Raw genomic sequence first — 26,259 nt, 5'->3', positions numbered from 1 at the left:
TTAACAGCAAAGAGAGACACATACGGTACATTTAATCATCTAAATATCTTTATTTACAATTTAAATGTTGTATTTATATTTAGAAGATGAATATGATGTTAATAGCATGTATTTCACTCTCGTTTTTTTATTAGTAGGAAGAGGCATGTAAATGGATACGACACTACAACCACTGTTGCTTGTGTTAGCTTTAGATCAGTGCGTTAGTGTTCCAAATTAGAGTGCATCTTCTTCTAGCGACTTGCATTGACTGCAGATAAGTGCTTTTGAAAACCTAGAGAGCCCCAAGTAAGCTGTAGATGTTTGTAATAAAGTTACAAATAAATGCACTGGAGTATGACATGCATTTTAAGTGACTTTTTTTTTTTTTTACTAAAAAATGCTAACACCGTACCATTGGATAATTCACATAAGCGTATAGGCCAGGTTTCCGGTATATTGGTCCATAGTGCTGGTGAATTCCTAAATCTGCCATCTCCATTGAGCCAGCTGCAGTGCGTATGTACGTACTGGCTTCACTGGCTGTGACTTCCCATTAGAAGCACTACCTGCCAATCTCACACAGGACAGGCAGTCCCAGAGGAGGTGTTTTCTCCCCCTGGTACTGCAGGACCCTGCAGTCTGGGGCCGGAAAGCAGCACAGCGGGCAGCCCCCCTCCTCACAGAAGTTAGAAACCGCCCACTGCTCATTAATATAACTTAAATGAACTTTAACACTTTTCCAGCAGTTTTGAGAAGTGTCCTTTACTATGGGCACAAATTAAGCCCACTTTAAGAAAGTAATAATTCAGACTGTTGTTGGGCACCTGATACACTTCAAGGGCCACATATGTAGCACTGTAACCTCAAAAGGGCCACGCATTAGTATTCATTTTAAGATTGATGAATCGTCCAAACGAGCTGCGGACACTGTCTGCTATCATACTGAATAAACCGAGTAAAAAAAAACAAGCCCTTATGTAGTGCACCAGCAGCTATAACTTAAAGAGTAACTTTTATTTTATCTAAAAATATTGATTAAATGTACCCGGGAAATAATAAAAACCACTGATTTTCATTAGTAATAGCGTTTTTAGACAAGTGTCCTCCCCCTTCTCCTTGTGCCAGAGATTCCCACCAAACATCTAGCACCTGAGTGTTATTTGACATGTGCTGAAGGTATTTAACAAGTGAGATTATAATGTGCCGGTCTGCCATGCTGTATTATCTGGGGTGATTTCAGGGAAAATTGTACTGCATGCTTTAGGGGAATCTTATAAACTTAGAATTTCAGGTCGCATGACAAACACCTGAGTCCAATAACTGCTTGTTTACAGCTTAAATTGGATTTGACTTTAAGTTTAATCCGTTACGGAAACTGCACCTGCTCCATATTCCCCTATATTATGTGGTTTTGACAAGAGAAGTGGTGGCTTATTGTCTTACTGGACGAAGATGATTCTTTTTTTTTTTTCTTTTAAAATCAAAATCATTGCTTTACTTGTAAAGGTAGTAAGAAAATAAATGTTTTAAAAAGACAGGTGTTGCATCCATCAGAAGGGTTAGAGGACATGCCCATTCAAATTGTATATGTACAAGGGAAACCATTCACATTTATTTCAAGAGGCCACCTTATGCACATGTAAATATTGCCAGCATGCTGTAACGCCATTTCTCCAGCAATACGAGCGTGGTATTGAGCAAAGAGCTCAGCTCTTTATCTGGCTGGGCACGGCGCAGAATAGAACAAGCAGATTGCCAGCCCTGCTGCTTGCAGATGGCACTGAGGACAAGGTGAGAAGATGCATGTGGAGATGAGCCTGAAAGGCAGGATGTGATTATTTGATACAGAACATTAAGTACAGGGCAGAGCTGAAAAATAACAGGCACATCATTTTAAAAAAAAAAAAATTAAAACTGTGTTTTGCACAAGGGATGGAAAAAGTGGATCATCGAAAAAAAGTAAATGACTGTTTTATAATGTATAGTTTTACAGAATCCAGTTAACAAAAATGTCATATACTCATTAGATAGCTTTTTCATCAACTTAAAACATGTCCTCAGTTGTTAGGAGAGGATGCATACTTCAATGGTTAGCTCGGGTAGGAAACTGCTTTCTTTTTCCCCATGGCCCCAATGCAATATGGGAAATTGTACAGCCACACAATATAAGAACACTTTCTACTAATGTGTGTGTTTAGCTGTGTCATTGGTATGTATGTACCTATTGTGCACAATGTTTTTATCTGAGTTTGGCCAGAACCAACCTATATCCAATCTTAGCATTAGAAAGTTAAAACCGGTGAGCAAAACCAAATGCATAAGGGTGCATACACACCAGGACGATATTAGCATGATTTGGCCAAATCGGGCCGAGCGTGCAGTGTGTATGCCCGATTTGCGCGCTCCCGCTGTTGCATGCTACATCGTGTGATTGGCTGTGCTGCACAGTCAATCACTCGATATCGCATGTGTGGCTGTACAGATTAATGAAAGACAGAACAGTGATTGTTCCATCGTTCATTAAATCTTTTAAGTGTGTACCGGCAATCATGCGATGTCCACGGTGCAGGCAAATTGTCCTGTATATCAGCACGATTGCCGGTCGTTTAGGTGTGTAGCCTTAGAAAGAACCAGTAATATCCCTTATTTTCTAAATTCAATATGCTCCTTAAATATCCTGCACAAATAACATTAAATTACAAAGTAAATACAAAGGTGTAGCTAATCACTGTCTAAAGGGGGGTATCTACTTAGCGATATACAAACGACAGCACGATTGCGACATTGCAATCGTGCTGTCGTTTGTATAGCTAGTGATGTGCCTAGACTGAACGTTCACTCGTTCAGTCCCGGCACATCCCTCAACCCCGCACACGCAGAACCTGATGAGATCGTCAGGTTGACCTGCATGTACGGACAATGTTGGAAGCGACCCACGGGCACGCGCATCGCGGATCGCTTCCGTCCAAAACATCCCCGATGCATGCGCGATTTGCAAGCGATTGCACGATACCGACATCGTTATCGTGCAATCGCTTGCTTAAATCGCTTAGTGGAACCCCCCCATAACACAGTAAGGGGTCTGTTTACTAAGCAGTGTTAGGAGACTGAGTGAAAAGTGATAAGGTGCCAGCCAATCAGCTCCCAACTGTTATTTTTTCAAACACAGCCTGTGAGATGACAGTTGGGAGCTGATTGGCTGGCACCTTATCACTTTTCACTCAGTCTCCTAACACTGCTTAGTAAACAGACCCCTAATACTCTATATTATTTAGTATTTTAATCTTTTGCATTTTGTTTCAGGGTATTAAAAGTACCAACTGGCTCAGTGCTGTAGAGCACCTTGCTAAGGACTCCCAGGAAATCACTCCCCTTAGATTTGCAGGTTTTGGCATGTATTTCCAGCTTATATTCTATTTCCATTAATACTTTTTTAGTTTGACTTTGCAAGACTTAATCCAAGTAAAATAGATTAGAGCTTTCCCATGTCGTCAAAGTCCGTGGAGTTTCTAGATGGAAAAACATACCCATTACACAAACACTTTTAACCATTTTTGGTAATGATAGAAGCCTCAGTAATGATCTGGGTTGTTAAAAGCACACACATTAAAGTGAGCCTGCAACTTAAAGCTATGCCATCACCGACATACAACAGTTTGCTAAGATGCTGGTACATACAGCAGTGTCTCCCAGAGCTCTGCCACTGTGCAGTACAGAGATATGAAATGGCAATGGGAGAAAGGAGAGTAAGCAAGAGGACCAATCACATCCCACAGATCATGGTTTTTGGCCTGGTCTGTAATAGGGATGGGTGGGTGGGAACCATTGGTTTTGCCCAGGGCTGTATGAGGAGCAGGGGAGAGGCAATCTGTTATTTTGCCTATACTATAGGATTAATGGTGGAGTTACCGTCTCTGTTTTTTAGCCGGGCTGTAAGATGAATATGGGAGGTGGCCAGTCTGTGGTTATTGTCCGGAGCTGTAAGAGGAATGGGGAAGGGGCAGTCTGTGGTTTTTTGCCGGAGCTGTAAGATGAATATGGGATCTGTGGTTTTTGGCCGGAGCTGTAAGAGGAATGGGGAAGGGGCAGTCTGTGGTTTTTGGCCGGAGCTGTAAAATGAATATGGGAGGGGGGCAGTCTGTGGTTATTGTCCGGAGCTGTAAGAGGAATGGGGAAGGGGCAGTCTGTGGTTTTTGGTCGGAGCTGTAAAATGAATATGGGAGGGGGCAGTCTGTGGTTATTGGCCGGAGCTGTAAGATGAATATGGGATCTGTGGTTTTTGGCCGGAGCTGTAAGATGAATATGGGAGGGAGCAGTCTGTGGTTATTGTCCGGAGCTGTAAGATGAATGGGGAAGGGGCAGTCTGTGGTTATTGGCCGGAGCTGTAAGAGGAATGGGGAAGGGGCAGTCTGTGGTTATTGGCCGGAGCTGTAAGAGGAATGGGGAAGGGGCAGTCTGTGGTTTTTGGCCGGAGCTGTAAGATGAATATGGGAGGGGGCAGTCTGTGGTTATTGGCCGGAGCTGTAAGATGAATATGGGAAGGGGGCAGTCTGTGGTTATTGTCCGGAGCTGTAAGAGGAATGGGGAAGGGGCAGTCTGTGGTTATTGGCCGGAGCTGTAAGATGAATATGGGAGGGGGCAGTCTGTGGTTATTGGCCGGAGCTAAAACAGACAAATCTCAGGTGCACAACTCCAAATTATTAATAATATATAAATGCAATACAATTTTGCAATCAATAGAGGTTTTTAGCATAATCTTGGCCAAGGTTATGAGCCTACCCACCATATCCAGGTAACCTCTGTAGGGTAGGTCCCTAACATACTACGATTCAAATCCAGAGCGCAGGACACCCCCAAACTAGCCCAGCTAAGCCACCCCAGGGCACCGCCATAGTAAGAAAAGTGCAGTGTGAAAGAGATAGTTAGGAGCAGCTACTGCTGCATATAAAGAATGAAACTAAAAAGTGAGGTACATATATAATAAACAAACAGTGAAGGGTTAAAATGTGTTATAAAAGAAAAATGTGTTATAATGTGGTGCCCTGAAACAGATCAACAAAGGCAATCCGGGGGACCCACGCCCCAAAAATGAACCAAAGTTGCACTACAGTATATAAAACTTGTAGGACTTACCTAGAATTGTGCCTATTACTAGTGTGCATATTCATTACAAGACTCCATACTTTTAAACCAATAAGGAGAATGGGGAAGGGGCAGTCTGTGGTTATTGGCCGGAGCTGTAAGGTGAATATGGGAGGGGGCAGTCTGTGGTTATTGGCCGGAGCTGTAAGAGGAATGGGGAAGGGGCAGTCTGTGGTTATTGGCCGGAGCTGTAAGAGGAATGGGGAAGGGGCAGTCTGTGGTTTTTGGCCGGAGCTGTAAGATGAATATGGGAGGGGGCAGTCTGTGGTTATTGGCCGGAGCTGTAAGAGGAATGGGGAAGGGGCAGTCTCTCACTTGTCACTGCAGCTTTAAACGTGTTCAATTTCCTTATATATAAACGTTGGAGTGCAGCAGTTTTTGCCTTTTGTATTCGTAAATATAAAAGCTTAAAACACTTTCCAGAACTGTTATAGCAAGCGCAAATAGAAATAATGCTACACAATGAAACTAATACATGTTAATGCATTTCTGTGTGGAGAATACACGTGGTAACGAATGAGGGTGACGTTATTAAAGGCGGTGGAATAAAGGGTGAGCACTGTAACATTATATTGTGTTAGCCATTGATAATGCTTAAAAAAGTTGAATCAAGCTTATGCCCTTTATAGACTAGCTGAATAGGTTTTATTTGAAAGCTTTGAAGACTTGGCTCTCCGTCAGCGTTGTTATCTGAGACTCCTGTAGCCTCAAAAGCTTGAAACTAAAATACACTCAGTTAGCCCTAAAATCGTATCCCTTTAATTCTACCATTTACCATTACAGCTGGTGGAGAAAATAGATGTATAGTAATATATTTGTTTCAGGGTTCTATATAGAAGTCTTGTGAAATCCTCTTGCTGAACTGTTTTAGTCTGTCACTTTGTCATCGTCTGCTCCCATATCCTTCCTGTCCATATAGATTGTGTCTAACAAGTCTACATTACAGCAGCTTATGATCTGGCACAGGGGGTGGGTTCTTACACTGTTGGAAGGACTGTTGTTATTTGGTTGTGTTCATAAGCAGAACCAAAAATTGACCAAGTAAATGCAATACACACCACCCATTAAGGTTGCTCATCCCCTTTACAGAGCAAGTTAATTCAACTAAACTGAGTTTATTTGGTTACAGCTTTAAGGACTTGAATACAATATGCCGAATATCCCAAAACAACAGCACATTGGCAGCGGCGGTTCTGGCTAAGAAACATGTTCAGCATCACTGCCCTAGATGAGAAGTTTTTCTTTTTAACTTGTATTCCCATAGTTCCTTTCCTTAGTGGATGCTTTAATGATACTCAGTGTGTTAGTGCCAGGACAAGAGCTACATCATTGGGCAAGCGTGTAACTGGGAATTTGTGAGGGCCATAGCAAAATTTGGAAGGGGTCACTTAAAGTTTCTAGAAAGGGACACCAGACAGAGGGTGCAGGTCAGGCTCGGGACATACGTAGTTCGCAGTCTTCATCTTCGTGTCCTCACACTCCTTCCACTTTCATGAATGATTACAACAATTCCTCTATCAATCCCTTAGATCAGGGATGGGGAACCTCCTGCCCGGGGGGCCGTATAAGGCCCTCGGAATCATTTAGTCTGGCCCTCTGAGCTTTTTTCTGCTATCTTCATCTGCCAGAATCTATGCAGTAGTGCCGTCTGGAGTGTCCTTAGGACGCTTCAGACGGTCACACAGCTGCCCTTACAGCCCCCCCCGAGCATCCTCAGGATGCTCTGGGCATTGCTGTAATCACTGGCAATTGTTGCCTTGCCCCCATGTGATGTTATGCGAAGGGGGCGTGGCCTGCATCGTGCCCGCGAATGTTATATATATCTGAATGGCCCTCGGCAGAAAAAAAGGTTCCCCACCCCTGCCTTAAATAATGTCCCCCATGTCATCATATCCTCCATCTAGTCTACAGCAATTTACAATACCATTATAAACCCACCACTAATCTGATGCTCCACTGCATGCCACACTGCTTTTCCTACTTGGATAGCAAGGAACCAAAGTTCAACTTTAAATGCAAATATTTGTTAATGCCAAACTTGTTCAATGAGGCCTGTATTAATGTCTACTTTGCATTCAAACAAGGGAGGGCACTGGACCTTAAGATAGAAACAGTATATATATATATATATATATATATATATATATATATCTCTCTCTCTCTCTCTCTCTCTCTCTCTCTCTCTCTCTCTCTCTCTCTCTCTCTCTCTCTCTCTCTCTCTCTCTCTCTCTCTCTCTCTCTCTCTCTCTCTCTCTCTCTCTCTCTCTCTCTCTCTCTCTCTCTCTCTCTCTCTCTCTCTCTCTCTCTCTCTATATATATATATATATATATATATATATATATATATATATATATATACACACACACACAGTGTATAAATCTAAACTATACCAACATACATAGTCGTGAATATCTTGAAAAATGTGCACTTGGTTGGTGGTGCACCCAGTCTGTGGTCTACAACTTATATACAGGGTAATGAAACAAGACTTTTTTTTATTTTATTTTTTTTGAGGGGGGCACTCTTAAACATAGATATCAAATTAAAATATTAATTTAGTCTATTTAAAACTTTATTTTATTTATAGATATATTCAAAGTTAATTTCTGCTTTGTCAAACAGGTGCTGAAGTTGGTGCCTGCCACTCTCTCTCCTGGTGGTAACATTGTCAAGTTTTGGATTTTCTAGTTATGCTGGGTATACACTTTACAATTATCTGTCAGATATCTGTCAAATCTGTCTGGTGGGAAAGAAAATCTGGTCCGTTTTCTAGTGTTTGGGAGCAAATTTCCATTGAAATTTGCTCCTATATATTACCAGATTTTCATTCCAACCAGCCAAATTGGATAGATATCTGACAGAAAGTGCACAGTGTATGCCCAGCATAAGTAATCTCTGGTTTTATTTGTTTCAGGTTGAAAACTGGTGTCCTCGACTGCCTTGGAGAGCTGTAAACCACAAGGAGGAAGCTGATAAACGTACATTGGTAAACCTCTTTTACCATTTATTTAGTAGTACCATAATAATATTTGTCAAGAGCTTTATAAATGAATTTATTAAAGTAACTTTGAAAGTAAAAAACACTTTGGAAATTGGCTGTGTGATCTTTTAAGCAGAGTAAATGTCTCCACAAAGCGAATACGATGTCATATACTGTACCATAAATTCCACTTCCTACATTAAGGAGCACTGTTGAGGCAGGGACATGAGCCTAGATGAAGGGCTCTCTTTGTACAGCACTACAGAATATCTTCTTCTTCTTTAAATATTGATGAGTCTGGCCCTTTTTTTTAGTGTTAAGGCATTTATTCACTTTTGGAGAAACCCTCCTGAACACCACAAACTCCCCCACCCCCGCATAGATAATAGCCCTTCTCCAGATGAACCCCCTTTCTAGTGATTTCTGCATAATGCTCAGAGCATTCTTGTGACCACTGAGTATTTAGAACAGCTAGAAGGCATCCTTTAACTGCCTCTCTGCCATCAGACATGGTCCAAAATTGTACCATCCCTGCTTGAGGTAACAATTGAAGATAGATTTGAGAGATAAAGGGTTATCTAAAGAGTGGACAAGCCCTTTGAGTAGCATTTTATTTTATAAATAAATCTAACTGTGTTCCTCTATCTGCTTTATTAAAGTTAGCAGTTCTCGGATGCACATGTCAGGCTTTATATTTATTACTACGTATCCGCTTGTTAATCAGTAGATCATTAGTAACTGAGGGCCTGATTCAGCAAGGATCGCTCTTTGCGATTACGCACGCAATCGACTGATTGTTGCATACTGATTGCAGTGCACAAACACTCCACTGCAGTGACCATGCAGACCCATCGCTGAGTGTCAGGAAGTTTGGGGGGGGGGTGTGCCAGTGCTTTTGAACGGGGGCTTACTTAAATTAGCCATTTGATGCCATACGCAGCTAGTTTGGCCTTTCACTGTGTGCGGTGAGGTTAGCAATTCCTGAGTAAGGTCTGCGATTGTACTCTATATTACCGAAGGTTTCGCAGTCTTGCTAAGTATTACGGATGTGTGTAAGGTAAAATGGGCGTCCTTATGTTAGGCTGTGTATGGCATTACGATTGCACTCATTGGCATATCTTTGCAATCGCAATAGCGATCCTTGCTGAATCAGACCCTCAGCCACTTCTGCTGGAAGAGCTGTAAAATGTAGCCCACAACTGCCAACACAATAAAGTGCTGAATGGAGCATGGATGGGAGAAAAGTGCAGGGGGCAGTCTTGCTATAATGCTGCTTTCTGTGTACATGGACAGCACTCTACTGATCACTGACACCTATTTCAGGATGTTTGTGCCTCATTCAGACGTATGCCAGAGTGCGTTGCTCTTTCACAGACCGTTGAGATCACTCCTATAAATAAGTGACTATTATTGCACCAATTAGATGTTTAGTATGGAAAAGATCTAGATTTGAAATTCTCCATCCGCTTGTCATGTTCTCAAATTTCTTCCAGGCTGAAATCCGCACAGACTTTGAGCACCTCTACAAAGTAATGTTAAAACACGAGGAGTTTCGCTGGATGACACTGAGAATAAAGCGGATGGATGATACGTGGATCGAAGCCATCAAGTCTCTGGCAGAGAAGCAGAATCTTGAGAAACGCAAGAGGAAAAAGGTAGCTGGGAGATTAGTATTTGCCAAGTCTACAAAAAGGATGTAAACACCCATCACTGCTGGAGATCCTCTGAAGTTTTGTAGCTCTGTATAGTCAGTCTATTTATTGTGGACAGGATCTCTAGAATGACGTGTTATGAAGTGTAACAGTCCTTCAGTATTGGTATTTGCCCATTATTAGTTATGTCATGAGCTTAAGGTTGAATATTGTAGGTCACTTTGCTGTAATGTTACAAATATATTCCGTTATTTTCAAAACCTGTTATGGCAGATATCTGGTGTGTACATCTGTTTCCATTGTACTCTCCATTTATTCTCCAGTTGTACTAAATACAGAACATATATTCTGCTGTTAGCCACTAAATGCAAAAATTCTGCTGCTAGCAATAATAATGGACAGTGTAGCCAGCTGGCCAGTAATAGTTACATCCACCACCCTAGACAAATTGTCATATAGGGATCCGGTCAAAACGCCTGCGGATGGGATGCTGGACGTCAGAATACAGACGCCGGCAACTCGAAGGGATCAAGATACCGATGTCTGAATCCCGATTGCTGGTATCCCGAAGGTAAGTATGCAGGTTAAGTTTAGGGACCTCCCGGGGGGGATAGGGTGCGAGAAGAGGGGGTTAGGCACCACCGGGGAGAGGTTAGGGTTAGGCACCACGGGGGGGAGAGTGAGTGAGCGAGGGTTAGGTTACTTACCTGCCCTTGTCGGGAACTTCACCATTGGGAAGCCAGCTGTCGGTCTTCTGACGCCGGCATCCTGTCCCTGGTATATCATACTGATTCCATTATATATGATTGTACAATATGGGCTTTACTTTTTCATTGTTAACGTAGACATGGGTTTTATTGTTTTCATTAAAATTAGTAATTAAGTAAATCTCCAATAAATGTGAACTTGAGACCTACTCACAGGAGAATACATGAGAATGCAGCCTATCAAATTGCTTGGGATAACTGTGTTTGATGCCTCAGTGATGTCACTGGTTCCTTATGAACTAAATATTGGATCAGTTTACAAAATGGCTGCTCCCACCATGTGAAAGTGATATATCTATTTTTTTACTCCATAATGAATAAGATAACTATATGTGCTGAACACTGGTACAGAAGTTTTTTTTTTCTCTTTGTCTGATATATAGTAGACAGCCTTTTTGTAGGGTGTGTATATTTCTACTGCAGGGTCCATAGGGTATCCACAGGATACCTTGGGGTATAGGCGATGCGGCAGCAGCATCGGCACCACAGAGATAAAACTTTAGCCTCCCAGGATGCACTGGGGTCCCTCCTCTATACCCCGCCCCCCAGCCAAGGCCATCAGTTTTTTCGGTGCCCGGCCAGGAGTCGGAGCACATGTAGCAGAGTGGGGCTGTTCAGCCCCTGAAGACTTCTAAAAGCAGCTGTGGCTGCACATCTAGAGCAGTACAGCATGGACAGTCTGTACAGACGTCCATGCTGTCGCTCATTCACCCCGCCGGTACCAGAACACCGGTACCGATCCGGGGATGCTGGTGGGGGTCTGGGGTCACGGCTCGCGGTGACCCAAGGGGACCAGGTAAGCGGCGGGTCCCGCGGAGGGAACCAGCCGGAAGACACAGTCCTCAGTCCCCAGGCAGGGGGCTCCCTGGGGACTGGCTTGCGAGTGGAGCCAGGTATTAATCTGCGCTTCCACAAGCCCCTGGGACAGCGGGCCGCGACTGAGCGGAAAACACAAATGCATGCCAGGGGAGCGCGCCTTCCCTGTTTACAGCCGGCCCCTCCCCCGCTGCACAGTGCCTCTCCACAGCGGTCTGGCGGGCTGTATTCAGCGTTCCTCCCCCGGTGCCCACCTCCTCTCTGCTCCTCGGCGGCCATTTTATGAATAATGTGCAAGCACTGCTGGACGCTGCTGCTGGTGGCTGTGTGGTCCAGGTCCCCCTGCATACCTCTCCTTCAAGCAACGTTAAGGTCAGTGTATGCTGCGCTGTTTCCTACCAGGCTCTGTGTCTGTGTAGTTGATTTCAGCGCTGGTAGTGCAGGAAGTTATTTCTGCATTGTATGTGACTTAATGCTAGCGCTGTCTGCCTGTACTTTCACTTCAGCCATATTTTCTATCCCTGTTTTCCCTCTGCTAAAGCCCTTCTGGTGTGGTGCTGCAGGGTCGTCATTGCCTCACTATAAATGTATTTATTTGTGAGGAAAGTCACATACACTCCGTTACACTCATCATGTCTGAGAGTGAACGTGATTTTCCCCTACTGCTAAAGTGTACCACTTGTAATGTACTAATAGCGGAGGGTAATGTAACACTGGAAGTTTATGTAGGCGTGTTTTCTAATATCACGCCCAGTTACTGTGTCTGCTCCTTTACAGGAACACCCTGGCCTTGTTGGGCTTGGGTCGGCTGGCCACTCCCCCTGCATTGCCCCATAGGGGTTATCACGGCAGTCTGTTGGGTCCTCACCCATATAGGGGTTTCCCAGGAAGCTGAGTGGCCCCCAGTGTCTCCTGCTCTCGCCCACCTAGGTCTCGCATGAGCCTGCGTGTGTGGGTTCACGGCCATTTCGGTACAACACCTATCGGTCGTGTTACAGGGGGAATCATCTTTGCAGTCTGATAAGCGGTCTGAGAGAAAAAAACTGTTTAGCAGTAAAAAACTGCAAAAATCCCGGCGCTGATTGAGAGAGGATATAACAATCAGTGCCAGCTGCAAGTATTAAGGTTATGGTCAGTAACCCAGAGACAATAGTCTCTATGGCAATATGCAGAGAAAAACGGAACAATACTGCGCTATGCACTGATGTATAGAATGGTATTGTTCATATGTCTATAATAGGTTTGCTGTTTGTTAATAAACAGGAGGCCTTATGAATAAGATAAATGTTTTTAATCAACACAATGTAGTTCACATATATATCAAAGTTACAATCATGTGCACATGAAAAATAGATCTTACATAAAAACAAATAAATGAATCAATAATGGGCTGGAATAAATTACTAAATGCAAAAAAATAATATCATTGAACTGGGGTATCACAGCATAGAGAAGCCACTGTCGTAACAATGTGGCTAGAAAGTAGCAAGTGTATCTTGATAGAAATTGTCAGAACAGCTTAGATTCGCTACTGTGTAGCAATCACTACTGGCGTCCCAGAGTGAAATGCAGTGGAATGGTAAAAATAAACAGTGAAAAGGTGGAGAAGGTATTACCTCTACCTCTAGGTAGCCGTGTTCACACTGATGGTTATCCCGGCTTAACTCTTTGGTGTAAGGCCGCGGGTGAGTATTAGCAGCTGCCATGCAATGGGAGACAAAATCTCTGTGAAGCGGTGAGCGTGATCTAGCGAACAGTGACCAGGAGCAGGTAATGTACCGGAGGTGACTGGATCCACACTGTCCTCCGCCCTGACTAGTTCGCTTCACTGTGGAGTCGCGGCCGAATGAGACCAACTTGCCATGCAGCGGGAGATGGAATGGATCTGTAGAGTGAGTGCCGCGTGCGGCTAGCAGCGCTCCCGGAATGAATGGATGGTTCCGTGTATATCATCCAAAGTAACAGACGGTAAGTGGTAGTGATGCTGTGAGCAAACCTCGGATGCCTGGGTGATGACGTCAACGCGTTTCGTCCCGCAAAAAAACTGAACTTTTTCAAGACTTCAGCTGCTAATACTCACCCGCGGCCTTACACCAAAGAGTTAAGCCGGGATAACCATCAGTGTGAACACGGCTACCTAGAGGTAGAGGTAATACCTTCTCCACCTTTTCACTGTTTATTTTTACCATTCCACTGCATTTCACTCTGGGACGCCAGTAGTGATTGCTACACAGTAGCGAATCTAAGCTGTTCTGACAATTTCTATCAAGATACACTTGCTACTTTCTAGCCACATTGTTACGACAGTGGCTTCTATATGCTGTGATACCCCAGTTCAATGATATTATTTTTTTGCATTTAGTAATTTATTCCAGCCCATTATTGATTCATTTATTTGTTTTTATGTAAGATCTATTTTTCATGTGCACATGATTGTAACTTTGATATATATGTGAACTACATTGTGTTGATTAAAAACATTTATCTTATTCATAAGGCCTCCTGTTTATTAACAAACAGCAAACCTATTATAGACATATGAACAATACCATTCTATACATCAGTGCATAGCGCAGTATTGTTCTGATAAGCGGTCTGTAGTGTCTCAGAATGTTCTGCATGATGATGATGTCATGACATTTGATGACTGTGAAATTTTTTTGACTTTTCAGACCGGAAGTTATACGGTTTTTCACTACAGGTCTTCCATCCGTCAAGGCCATGGAACTCCAGAAAAGCTGCACTCTATGCTCCGGGCTGGAGTTAGTGCCTGTTCCGTTATCCCACCAGGGAATGGGATATTACTCGATTCTCTTTCTGGTACACAAACCCCATGGGTTTTACCGGCCAAAACCTCAGATGCCTAAACAAGTCTTTGAGGTTCTTCGGTTCAGGATACAGACTCTCCGTTCCATCATATTGGCAATGGGACCTAGGGATTTCATGGTGTCTCTGGACAATTATGAAGCCTACCTTCATATACCTATTATCTTGGCGCAACAGCAATTCCTCAGGTTTGCGATGCTAAGCCGCCATTTCCTGTTTCAGGCACTGCCCTTTACTCTGGCCACTGCGCCTCGAGTATTTACCAAGCTCATGGCTGTTATGGCAGCCCACCTTCAAATGCAGGAGGTCCGCCTGTTGTCCTATCTGGACTACCTCCTGTTGTTAGCAGGGTCTTCAGAAATCCTTCAGCGCCATCTGCACCTACCAATATCTGTGCTGCACAATTATGGCTAGCTGATAAACTGAGAGAAGTCCTCCCTGGGTCCCTCACTGAGGATGCTCCATTTCGGAGCCCTGTTTGTCACAAAGATCCCCTGGTGTTGAAAGACTAAGGACAATATCTCTGCATTACAGAAGTTGCCTTCGCAGCCGACAAGTGTCTGTGCACTCAGCAATGCGGTTACTGGGCTCCATGGTGTCGATGTTCGACATGGTGGAATGTGCCTAGTTCCACTCCAGACCTCTGCAGCAGCTAATCCTCAACAGATAGAATGGGTTGACCAATCTGTTAAAAACACAGACAATTGTGCTTTCCCCAGAGGTCCGTCTGTCTCTAGCCTGGTGGCTACTAACTGCTCACCAAAACAGGGTGCTCCCCTTGTCAATTGCGGACTGGGTCCTTCTAATGACGGGCGCCAGTCTCCAGGGCTGGGAAGCAGTGACGGGTCCACACTTCGTTCAGGGACGGTGGACGCCAACGGTGGACGCCAACTGAATCTGCATTTCCAATAAATCTCTTGGAACTTCGGTCAGTATTCAAAATTCTCAAACAGGTAACACATGTCCTCCACAGACGGTCCGTGCAGGTACAGTCAGACAAACGCCATCACGGTGACTTACATAGACCGCCCAGGGGGAAACCTAAGTCGGGCAGTTCTGACAGAAGTGTCCCGCATTCTAGCTGGGCAGAGGCCAACCTCCCTGCCATAATTCGGCAATGTTCATGCCAGGAGGCCTCAACTGGGATGCAGACTTTCTCAGCCGTCAAGAATGCATCCAGGGGAATGGTCTCTTCTCCGGGAAGTATTTCACCAACTGGTGAACTAATGGGGCTTTTTCAGAAATAGACCTCATGTCCTCCCGACACAACAACAAGCTGCCTGTGTACGGTTCAATCACAAAAGACGGAGGGGCTCTTCTGGTGGACGATCTGTTGGTCAGGTGGACCTTCAGGTTTGCGTATCTGTTCCCTCCGTTTTTCCCTTCTTCCTCGAATTATTTGTAAATTCAAGCAAGAAGGCGACACGCTTCTGCTCATATCTCCAGCGTGGGCCAGGCGGCACTGGTTCTCAGATCTTCAGGGTCTCTCGGTCAACACCCCGATATTGTTGCCTCTGCATCCGGACCTGTTGTCTCAGGGTCCTTTCCAGCACCCGGACCTAGGTCGTCTGGCCTTGACCACATGTCTGTTAAGTCAGCCCTCTTAAGGTCCAGGGGTTTTTCCAGCTCTGTTAACATCATGCTCATAGCTCGGAAACCTTTTTCTGCAGGGATTTACCACCGGGTGAGGCATACTTTCGTTGAATGGTGTCGTCCTAGAGGTTCTGATCCTTGTCAGTCTAGTTTTCAGCGTAGGATCGCTACACTTCCTAATGTCCACACCTTTATGCAGGATGTACTTCGTATTCAGCCTCCCTTCGTCCCGCCAGTGGTTCCTTGGGATTTGGCTGTGGTCCTGAGGGGTCTCCAAGGACCGCCATTGAAACCTCTGGGCTCAGTGGCTTTCAAATGGCTTACAGCTAAGACTGTGTTTCTTCTGTCCATTACTTCGGCCAGAAGGGTGTCAGATTTGGGGGTTCTTTCAAGTCCTCCTTTTCTGATTTTTAATGAAGACAGGGCGGGGCTTCGCACTCGCCCTGGTTTTCTACCTAAGTTGGTATCTAGTGTCCACATTTAATTAGGAAATCCTAGTACCGGCCTTTAATTCCCCAGTCCTCTCTGCTGGTGAGGCCTCTTTGAATGTGGTACGTGCTCTAAGGATTTATGTTGATCGTACGAGTTCCTTTAGGAAATCTGACTCCCTTTTTTTGTCCACTATAGTTTCCATAAGAAAGGTTGACCTGCCACTAAACTTTTGGCAGGATTGATTCAACCTCTCTTAATCCTCACTCTACTCGGTCTGTGGGTCCTTTGTGGGCAGTTCGCTGTGGTGCCTCAGCTGTTCAGCTTTGCAAGGCAGCCACATGGTCTTCTGTCCATACCTTAGTCAGGTATTATGCATTTCATGCCTTCGCCTCTCAGGATGCTTCCTTCAGGCGGCAGATTCTCCTTCCAGCACAGGAGCGTCCCCTCCCTTAAAAGGATACTGCTTTGGGACATCCCCAAGGTATCCTGTGGATACCCTATGGACCCTGCAGTAGAAAATAAGAGATATGGTAAGAACTTACCCTTGTTATCTCTATTTCTACGAAGTTCATAGGGTTCCACAGGACTCCCGCCCTGTCGCACCTGTACTGCAGATGGGCTTTAATCTGGTCACCGGTTTTTCCGTCTCCTATTAGAAGAATCACTTTCTCACTGTGTTCCAGACTTTCTTCTCTCTCTCTCTTTGCTCTTCTCCTCCGGCCTATGGCTTGTTACAAAACTGATGGCCTTGGCTGGGGGGCGGGGTATAGAGGAGGGACCCCAGTGCATCCTGGGAGGCTAAAGTTTTAACTGTGTGGTGCCCGATGCTGCTGCCGCATCACCTATACCCCAAGGTATCGTGTGGAACCCTATGGACTTCGTAGAAATAGAGATAACAAGGGTAAGTTCTTACCATATCTCTTATTATTTAATAGCAAAGATATGACGTTATCGTGTTTTTGGCTTAGACGGCCTTGCTAAATGGCGTTCCCCCCATGCCCTGAAATGGCCATAATAAATGGGGTATGTTATAATTTCAAAAACCATCTTTTCTCGTGACAGCTCACTGCTCCCTTATGTAATTATTCTTTTGAAAAAAGCAAGAACATTCTTTGTTTCATAAATCATTCTTTCATGTGAGATAAGCTTTAGTTATTTGTTGTGATTCTCTGATCCCTGGACTGTGAAATTACTCCACTTCCCAGTCCAAATTCATTGTGAACACCTGTAGTTTTAATTTGGTCTGTACCGATGATGCATAATTACCACATTTATCAAATGAGGATCTCGGGCGGTGAAGTACATGCTAATGCTTTGGGTTCTTATCTGCATAAACAGAATGACCCCACGCTACCTCCACACTAAAGGAAATGTTCTCTGCTGCTCTTGATGTTTTGTCACTAGAACATGTGACATTTTAGTACAGCTTAGGCCCCTGTGAACTAGATTTAGAGAACTTTTTAACAGCAAAAAACAGAAAAAAATAAACTGCTGGTATTTCTGTACTATATGGGAACAGCGGTAGGCAACCTGTCACACTTGGCTTTCCAGCTGTTTGGAATTACAGACAGCTTACCTCTGTACTGCTAATAGAACATGCTGAAGCTTGTAGTTCGACAACTGAATATTTAAAACGTTCTTTAAATACCACATATTGTATACAGGTTTTGTCTTCCTCATTTTGAATGCTATTTCTGTATCTAGTATCCATGTATTTGCATATATTATGATCGCGATGTTGTGCAAACATTTCTCTAGTTACGAAGTGCGTGGGAACAGAATTTCATTTCTTGGGCCCCCTCGGGTGTTTGCCAGCATTTGGTTGATTTAAAGAGAGGGAATTTTTGTGGAGCTTTTGCTGCTTTTGATAGTGGGAAACTCACATTACATGACCTTTCTTTTTCAGATCCTCGTTCATCTTGGGCTTCTGACAAAAGAATCCGGATTCAAGATAGCTGAAAATGCGTTTAGCGGAGGCCCGCTCGGCGAATTAGTCCAGTGGAGTGACATAATTACATCTCTTTACTTACTGGGCCATGATGTCAGGATTTCAGCTTCAATAGCTGAGCTGAAAGAGTAAGAAGATTACTTTCAGTACTAAAAAACCGACTTCAGCACACACAGATTGTAGACGTTTCTTCGTATGTGTTATTTGTGAGAGAGAAGGAAGCCAGGCATTCCAGGGCGCAATTGCTTATAAGTAGATTAGATTTATTTTATTCTATATTTCCATTATTGTAAAACATTACACGCTTTCCCTTCAGTAGTGTTCTAAAGACGTTTCATTTCAACTGATGTTGTATCACGGTTTTCTTAGTGGTTATGGAACCAGTATATTGAGCAGTCATGGCAACCAGCAGCTGCAGGGCTGCATGTGGCCCTCTGTGCCTCCAGCTGTGGCTCCCAGCAGCTTTTTCATTTCCTGTCAGAAGTCTTTGTTATAGCCAATAGCACTTTGCAAGCAGGGGGCAGAGCAGAAGTGGGGCGGAGTCAGGGGCAGGCTGAGGTGGGCGGCATGTGCCAGCACCCTTTTACTAATAAGTTCAATTTCATATTTCTGACTTCTACTTTATTATATTTTACTTATAGAACTGCAGGTTTTTAAATTTAAATCTCCAGCTTCCACTTCGGGGCTTTGTGGTACAATATGGTACGTCCCAACTGTCCCAATTTGCTTACCTCAAATGGTGCAAGGTTTCATCCAAATGTAGGCGTTTTGGTTCACGGTGGGGCTCATTCTATGTTTTTGAATGTCTAAATATTTGCGATTTATGTGACCTAAATAATCCACACACAATATTAACAGATCGTCTGTCAAGTGGTCACTCACTGTGCTTGGTCAATCCTATAACTTCTATCTCCTAACAAGGACCTTTGATGCAGAAAAGAAAAAGCATTTAGTTATGTATGAACATTCCATTTGTCCCATGAGGATGCAGTATGCATCACGGCGGTTGGGATGCCGGCGGTCAGAATACTGGTACCGGAATCTCAACCGCTGACATCCCGGCGGTAAGCGTTAGGGGAAGGGTTAGATTAGGCACTAGGGGGAGGGTTGGGTTAGACTGCAGTGGGCTGGGAGAATTAGGGTTAGGCTACGGGACAGGTGGGTTAGGATGAGGGCACTTACCTACTTGTGTCGGGATTCTGACTGTCGAGATGCCGCTGCAGTATTCTGGTCAATAGCATCCTGACCATCGGGATCCCATACCCAACCCGTTCCATGTATATTATTTATCCCATTTATACACCGCTTTTAATATAAATGTCAAATAATGGCTGTACTTGATTTTCTCTTTCATCCACTAGGGGACACTGGAGGTGCTTACGCTGGGGTATAGAGGCGTGAATATCTGGAGCTGGCACGTTAATAATTTAGAAGTGTGAAGCTTCTGTGCCTCTAGGAGCTGGTCACATTATGCTGTGATCCAGCAGTACATTTATTTATTTATTTTATTACATCTTTTACACTCAAGAACCATTCGCCACCTATATCAAAGGTGGGGTCCGGGTATTAGGCGCCCTGATAATTAATCAGGAAGGGGTGCGCAGGGCTTATTTCAAAAGCTCCTGACAGCTCCTTATCCGCCCCAGCAAGCCTTCACACAGCGTGAAGCTAAGAAGAGAAGGCTTTGCTGCAAGAAGAGAGAGAGGGAGACTGCAGTGAGTAACACTGCGCATCCCCCGGCTCCCCACACGCTGCCCAGCGCTGACACAGCTTAGCAAGCTGTCTGTTGTTATTAGATAGCGCTTCAGCGTGGCTCACGGCTCTAACATTCCCCGCTTACACCCGCAGTGTAGCGCAGAGGGGGGGTGGGGGGGTTGTATTGCTGGGGCCATATTGGGAGCCCTTTGGGATACAGAAGGGGACGGAGCCTATCCAAGTGCGGGTTCTCTGTCCTCTGAGCGGCAAGCAGCTGTGTATAACAGTGTGGCTGCCGTTTTTTCATCACTCACTATCTGCATCTCTGCTGGTTCAGGAGGCAGCTGCACAGAAGGCTGACCTGACTACATCCCTGGTACAGAGGCTGTGAGTAATTCACTGGGGTGTCAGTGCAGGGAATCTGATCTGTGGGAAGGGTGTGTGTCTCCTCCTCTGTATCCCAAAACAAGCCTTCTGTTTCTGTCCATCTGTGTCTGGGTGACCATTGTTTATCCATGTCAAACAGAACGAAGGCTTCTCAGAAAATATTTGTCTATTCAAAGTGTAACAGCAAACTAACCAAGCCGCATGCCACTGGGTCCACGTTATGTGATGCTTGTATAGCAATAGATCCATCTATGGCGATTACCGCCTCATCTGCTCCTCCATGGGCCGCTGACATGGTAGGAGTTATGTCAGACTTCGCGTCAGAGTAAGCTGAGGCACGTAAGTCTCAACCTCTCTGCTTGGCTGGGCTAACCAAGTCTCTAGACACCTTGGTACAGGTTATGGGTACTGCGGCATCTGCACCCTCCAATTCCTACCAGAGACCAACACAAAAGCGTACTCTGACGACTGTTCTCCAGTCAGAGGAGTCGGACGAAGAATTCCTCGCTACGGAGGATACCGAAGAAGGGGAATTGGAGGAAGTTTTACAGGTCAAAACTCAGGAGTTATAGTCCACCTCTCCCGGGGTGGAATCACTAATTTTTCTGGTCAGAAAGACCCTGAATTTACCTGAGGATATAATTCCTCCATCACAGGAGTTTGAATTATTTCATGAACAACCTAAGAGCTCTGTGGTTTTTCCGTTCTCACAGCAACTTCAGGAACAGCTCTCGGTGGTCTGGAAACAGTCGGATAAGCGGTTCCAAATTCCGTGCAGGTTTTCATCTAGCTACCCTTTTCCATCATCCATGATGGAGAAGTGGGAAACACCTCCCCAAGTAGATGCGTCTGTCTCCCCTCTCTCAAAGAAAACAGAACTCCCAGTACCGGGAGCTACAGTACTAAAAGATCCGTCGGATCGTAAGTTGGAGACAACGCTAAGATCTATTTATACTGCAGCGGGTGCTCAGCTTAGGCCCACTCTTGTTACTGCTTGGGTTAACAAGGCTGTGGTTTGTTGGGCCGACCAATTGATTACAGGTTTGTACTCAGGTATTTCCAGAGCAGAGTTACATCTACTAGCAGAACACATCTGTGAATCTGCAATTTACATGGGAGAAGCTTCAAAAGCTATCAGTCAGATTAGTGCTCGCATATCTGCTTTGGCGATTTCGGGCCGTAGAGCCCTCTGGCTGCGCGCTTGGCAAGCTGACGCAGAATCCAAGAGTGCGGTGGAGGGTCTACCAATCACTGGCGACATGCTTTTCGGGCCGGAATTGGACAAATGGATATCCCAAGCCACAGGGGGCAAGTCTTCCTTCCTCCCGTCAACTGCATAGGCTCCCAGAAGATCTTACACTGGACCTTCGTTTAATTCCTTTCGTGCACCACATTCCTTTCATGGTAGGGCCAGGGGTGCTCCCACGCAACCAAGAGGTGGCAGAGGTAGAGGTCGCCCACACACGGTTGCTCGTAGACAGGAGCCAAAACCAACTGAGAAACAGGTGGCATGACTGTCTTCCGTCCCACCTGGGACAATATGCAGTGGGAGCCCGTCTGCAAAGATTTGAGCAAGTTTGGTACCAGACTTCTACAGAACCGTGGATAGACTTCAAAGTCCCCCCTCCTCCTCGGTTCTTCACTACAAGTCTGCCAATACCGGCAGACAAAGCCAGGGTTCTACAGGAGACTATCCAGTCTCTACTAGTATCTTCTGTGCTAGTTCCGGTTCCAGAACTTCAACGAGGTTTGGGGTTTTACTCAAACCGGTTTGTAGTACCCAAGCCGAATGGCTCGGTCAGGCCCATCTTAAACCTCAAGTCCTTGAACCTGTATCTGAAGATGTATCGTTTCAAGATGGAGTCGCTGCAGTCAATCATAGCAAGCTTGGAAACAGGGGAGTTCCTTTTATCCCTGGATATCAAGGATGCCTATCTCCATGTTCCCATTTGGGAACCACACCAGGCCTTTCTGCGTTTCGCCATTTTGAAAGATCAGTTTCGGGCATTGCCGTTCGGGTTATCCTCTGCTCCCCCGCATCTTCACCAAACTCATGTCAGTCATGATCGCTCTCCTTCGGTCATTAGGAGTGAACATAATACCTTATTTGGACGACCTGTTACTCAAGGCTCCATTGGTGTCTCTTCTATCAGATCAAGCCTTACTGACACATCACAATCTAATCCAACACGGTTGGATAATCAAATTCAAGAAGTCAAATCTCAATCCGTCCCAGAAACTTCTGTTTCTTGGCATTATATTGGATATGGAATCACAGAGGATTTTTTTTCCAGCAGACAAGGCCAGGGATAGCCAGTTGTTAGTTCAGCTGGTCCTCAGACCAAAGAAGGTGTCAATGCTTCTTTGTCTGTGTCTCTTAGGGAAGATGGTAGCGGCTTTCGAGGCACTACAGTTCGGCCGGTTCCACTCCAGGGTATTTCAGCTGGACCTGTTAGCACAGGGGTCAGGGTATCATCTGCTTCTACATCGACAGATCCGTCTGAGCCCGGTTACCAGAGTAGCCCTTCTTTGGTGGACACAATCCAGCAGTCTGTTAGCAGGCAGAAGATTCAGAGTGTGGGACTGGATCATCGTAACAACGGATGCCAGCCTTCGAGGATGGGGGGAGCAGTAGTCCTCGATCATCACTTTCAGGGTCGATGGTCCCCTCTAGAACAGAAGTGGCCCATTAATGTGTTGGAACTCAGCGATTTTCAATGCTGTGATAGAGGCAACAGAGTTTCTAAACACTTGTCCGGTAAGAGTTCAGTCCGACAACTCGATGGCCGTCGCTTACATCAACCGCCAAGGAGGGACTCTGAGTCGCATGGCCATGCGAGAAGTAACTCAGATCCTCCGGTGCGCCGAGAACCAGTCAGTAATCCTGTCAGCGGTATTCATCCCGTGTGTGGACAACTGGGAAGCAGATTACCTAAGTCGACAGGATATCCATCCCGGAGAATGGAAGCTTCATCCAGACGTATTCAACGCGCTGATACGTCGATGGGGATGTCCTCAGGTGGACCTCATGGCGTCACGATTGAATCATCAGCTTCCAGTATACATGTCAAGAACTCGAGATCTGCAAGCGGAAGCAGTAGGCGCTCTGACAAGTCCCTGGATCTACGACTTCGTTTACCTTTTTCCTCCGATTCCGCTTCTTCCTCTACTTCTAAAAAGGATAAAACAAGAGATGACCTCTGTAATTCTCGTGGCCCCAAACTGGCCCCGGAGAAGTTGGTTCTCGGACCTTCGGTCCCTATTGTCAGTCGATCCGTGGCCCCTTCCTCTGTGTCCGGATCTTCTACAGCAGGGCCCTTTCATACACCCCAACTTAGCACAGCTGCGTTTAACGAGGTGGCTCTTGAAACCGATATCCTAAGACGTAGAGGCATCCCAGACGCGGTTATTCCCACCATGCTACGTGCTAGGAAGCCAGTTTCGGCTGCGCATTATCATCGCATCTGGCGTGCTTATATTTCATGGTGTTCCAGTCGGGGTCTTCCGTCTAGGACTTTTCGTTTGTCCCGGTTTCTGCTTTTCCTTCAGACTGGTCTGGATTCTGGCCTTCGTCTGGGAACCTTAAAGGTGCAGGTTTCTGCCCTTTCCATTTTCTTTCAAAAGAAATTGGCCCTCATTCCTGAGGTGCAGATGTTTCTTCAAGGGGTCTTGCGCATGCAGCCTCCTTTTGTACATCCAATAGCTCCCTGGGACTTAAACTTAGTGCTTCTGTTACTTCAGTCGCCCATGTTTGAACCTTTTGGAGGAGGTTGATCTTAAGTACCTGTCTTGGAAGACTGTCTTCCTCCTGGCTCTCGCTTCGGCTCGTAGGATTTCGGAATTGCGTGCTCTGTCCTATAAGCCACCTTACCTTGTGTTTCATGCTGATAGGGTGGAACTCCAGACGGTAGCCGCCTTCCTTCCCAAGGTTGTGTCGGCTTTCCATATCAATCAGCCGATTGTGGTACCTTCGTTGGTGGAGGACTCTGGTTCTTCTACCTTGTATGTGGTTAGGGCTCTCCGCATCTATGTTGCCAGGACCCTCCGTAAGTCTGAGTCCCTTTTTGTCCTTTATGATGCTGTTCGGAGGGTTTGGCTAGCGTCTAAGCAAACTCTGGCACGTTGGATCCGGCTGACTATTCATCAGGCTTATGTGAGTGCCGACCGTCTGCCTTCTTCGTCCATTTCAGCTCATTCCACACGTTCTGTGGGTGCGTCTTGGGCTGCCGGTAGAGGAGCCTCCACGTCACAATTGTGTCGTGCGGCCACTTGGTCTTCAGTTCACACGTTTGTCAGGTTTTACAAATTTGATACGTTTGCTGCTTCGGCATCCGGTTTTGGCTGCCTTGTTCTGCAGGCGCCGCAGAGCGCTCCCGCCCTTGGGGAAAACTTTGGGACGTCCCCAGCGTAAGCACCTCCAGTGTCCCCTAGTGGATGAAAGAGAAAATGGGATTTTGGTCCCTACCGGTAAATCCTTTTCTCTGATTCCACAGGGGAGACTGGACGCCCACCTCTGCGCTGTTGGCCTGCCTATTCGGCTTGTTCCGTGTGTTGTATGATTCGGTTATTGTGTGTTCTTCTCTCCTTTTTTACTCCGCTTGTTCTCCATCTTCCTCTCGGTCTTCATTTTCTAAACTGAGGGCTGATGGGGCATAGAGGGGGAGGAGCTTCACACTTCTAAATTATTAAAGTGCCAGCTCCAGCTATCCACGCCTCTATACCCCAGCGTAAGCACCTCCAGTGTCCCCTGTGGAATCAGAGAAAAGGATTTACCGGTAGGTACCAAAATCTCATTTTTAGTAACTGGCTGTTCTGGCTTTTTTTTTGGGTGGAAGGAAGGGGTGTATTATGTTACTAAGTTGCATCATCTAAACCCATAACTTTAGAGGTCATTTTTATAGATTACAAACTCCCATAATCTGGATAATGACCAGATTCTGACCTACAGATATATGAATCTGAAAACACCAAACCTCCAAGCTGATTTGTGTTAAGAGATCTGTCCTTTTATAATAAAATCGGAAATAATTTTCTCATCACATTTATGTTGTTGCTAGACACATCTCATTCATATGCTGTTACACCACCCTCTTGTCTGTACATCTTGTAATGCTGTTCCCATTATAAATGCCTATGCTTCTGCAATGCATGACTCCTATAAAAGGATAAGTGATTAGCCACAGATTTATATTACACCCAGGCTTCAGTGCATGGCGCCATTAATTTGCAATGATAAACTAGACTGTCTAACGAAAGAATTACATTTAGAATAAGTTTTCACTTTATACAAACACTTTAGAAAGTGAAGTGTGAAACTAAATCTTTCAGGGTGATCAAGTAGTTAACTTACAGGTTGATTTAATTGAAGCTAGGTAACTTTATGTATGTATCTGGGCTCAATTCAATTAAACGCAAATTGAATAGCGTCGGAAAGGAGCTCCCGCAGCGATACAATCAACGCGCTGTTATATCGGAGAATGCCTGTTCTCGCGCCTTAAACATGGTGTTTAATCACGAGAACCGGCACTCTCCAACATAAATGTCCGGTGCGATGCTCTTTCCGCCGCACTAAGGGCAGAAAACTGCATCACGCCAACAGTCTTGTCTGATTTCTGTTTGCAGCCCAGGAGAGGTGCAAGAAAAAAGTTGGGCTTAACTGAAAAGCTTCGGGAGCTCCTTCCCGGCGCTATTCAATTTGCGTTGATTTGAACTGAGCCCCATGTGTGTTGTTCCAGCTAAAGCCATAAAACTATAGGGAGTAGATGTTGTGATTCCTCTAGTAGTTCAGCAGAAAGTGGTTATTACATGTCACCTTTCCTTCCTTGTGTATCTGCTTATTCAGGATTATGAAGAAAGTGGTGGGGAACAGATCTGGATGCCCTACTCAGGGAGACAAAGTGGTAGAACTCATATATATAGATATTGTGGGACTTGCTCAGTTCAAGAAGACCCTTGGCCCATCTTGGGTTCATTATCAGTAAGTAACATCTCTATCATAGCCCAAGTGAATTGACTAATAATATAGAATTGTTAGTATG

At 45.1% G+C, this 26,259-nt stretch overlaps 1 protein-coding gene and 1 pseudogene across 1 annotated transcript in view; both read left to right on the top strand.

Moving 5' to 3' along the window:
* MGAT5 (alpha-1,6-mannosylglycoprotein 6-beta-N-acetylglucosaminyltransferase) overlaps positions 1-26,259 on the top strand; it is a 129,669-nt gene that overhangs the window by 61,394 nt on the left and 42,016 nt on the right. Inside the window, exons 6-9 of the mRNA XM_088472276.1 lie at positions 8,040-8,111; positions 9,599-9,760; positions 18,098-18,267; positions 26,064-26,198. Coding sequence (XP_088328402.1) covers positions 8,040-8,111; positions 9,599-9,760; positions 18,098-18,267; positions 26,064-26,198 — 539 coding nt within the window. The remainder of the gene's footprint in view (positions 1-8,039; positions 8,112-9,598; positions 9,761-18,097; positions 18,268-26,063; positions 26,199-26,259) is intronic.
* On the top strand, positions 20,473-21,735 carry LOC148524011 (lamina-associated polypeptide 2-like; annotated as a pseudogene).

The sequence above is a fragment of the Taudactylus pleione genome, unplaced genomic scaffold (genome assembly GCF_031769625.1).
Source record: "Taudactylus pleione unplaced genomic scaffold, aTauple2 ptg000122l, whole genome shotgun sequence".
In the NCBI taxonomy this organism is placed as follows: Eukaryota; Metazoa; Chordata; class Amphibia; order Anura; family Myobatrachidae; genus Taudactylus; species Taudactylus pleione.
This window is presented reverse-complemented; position numbering and strand designations above follow the sequence as displayed.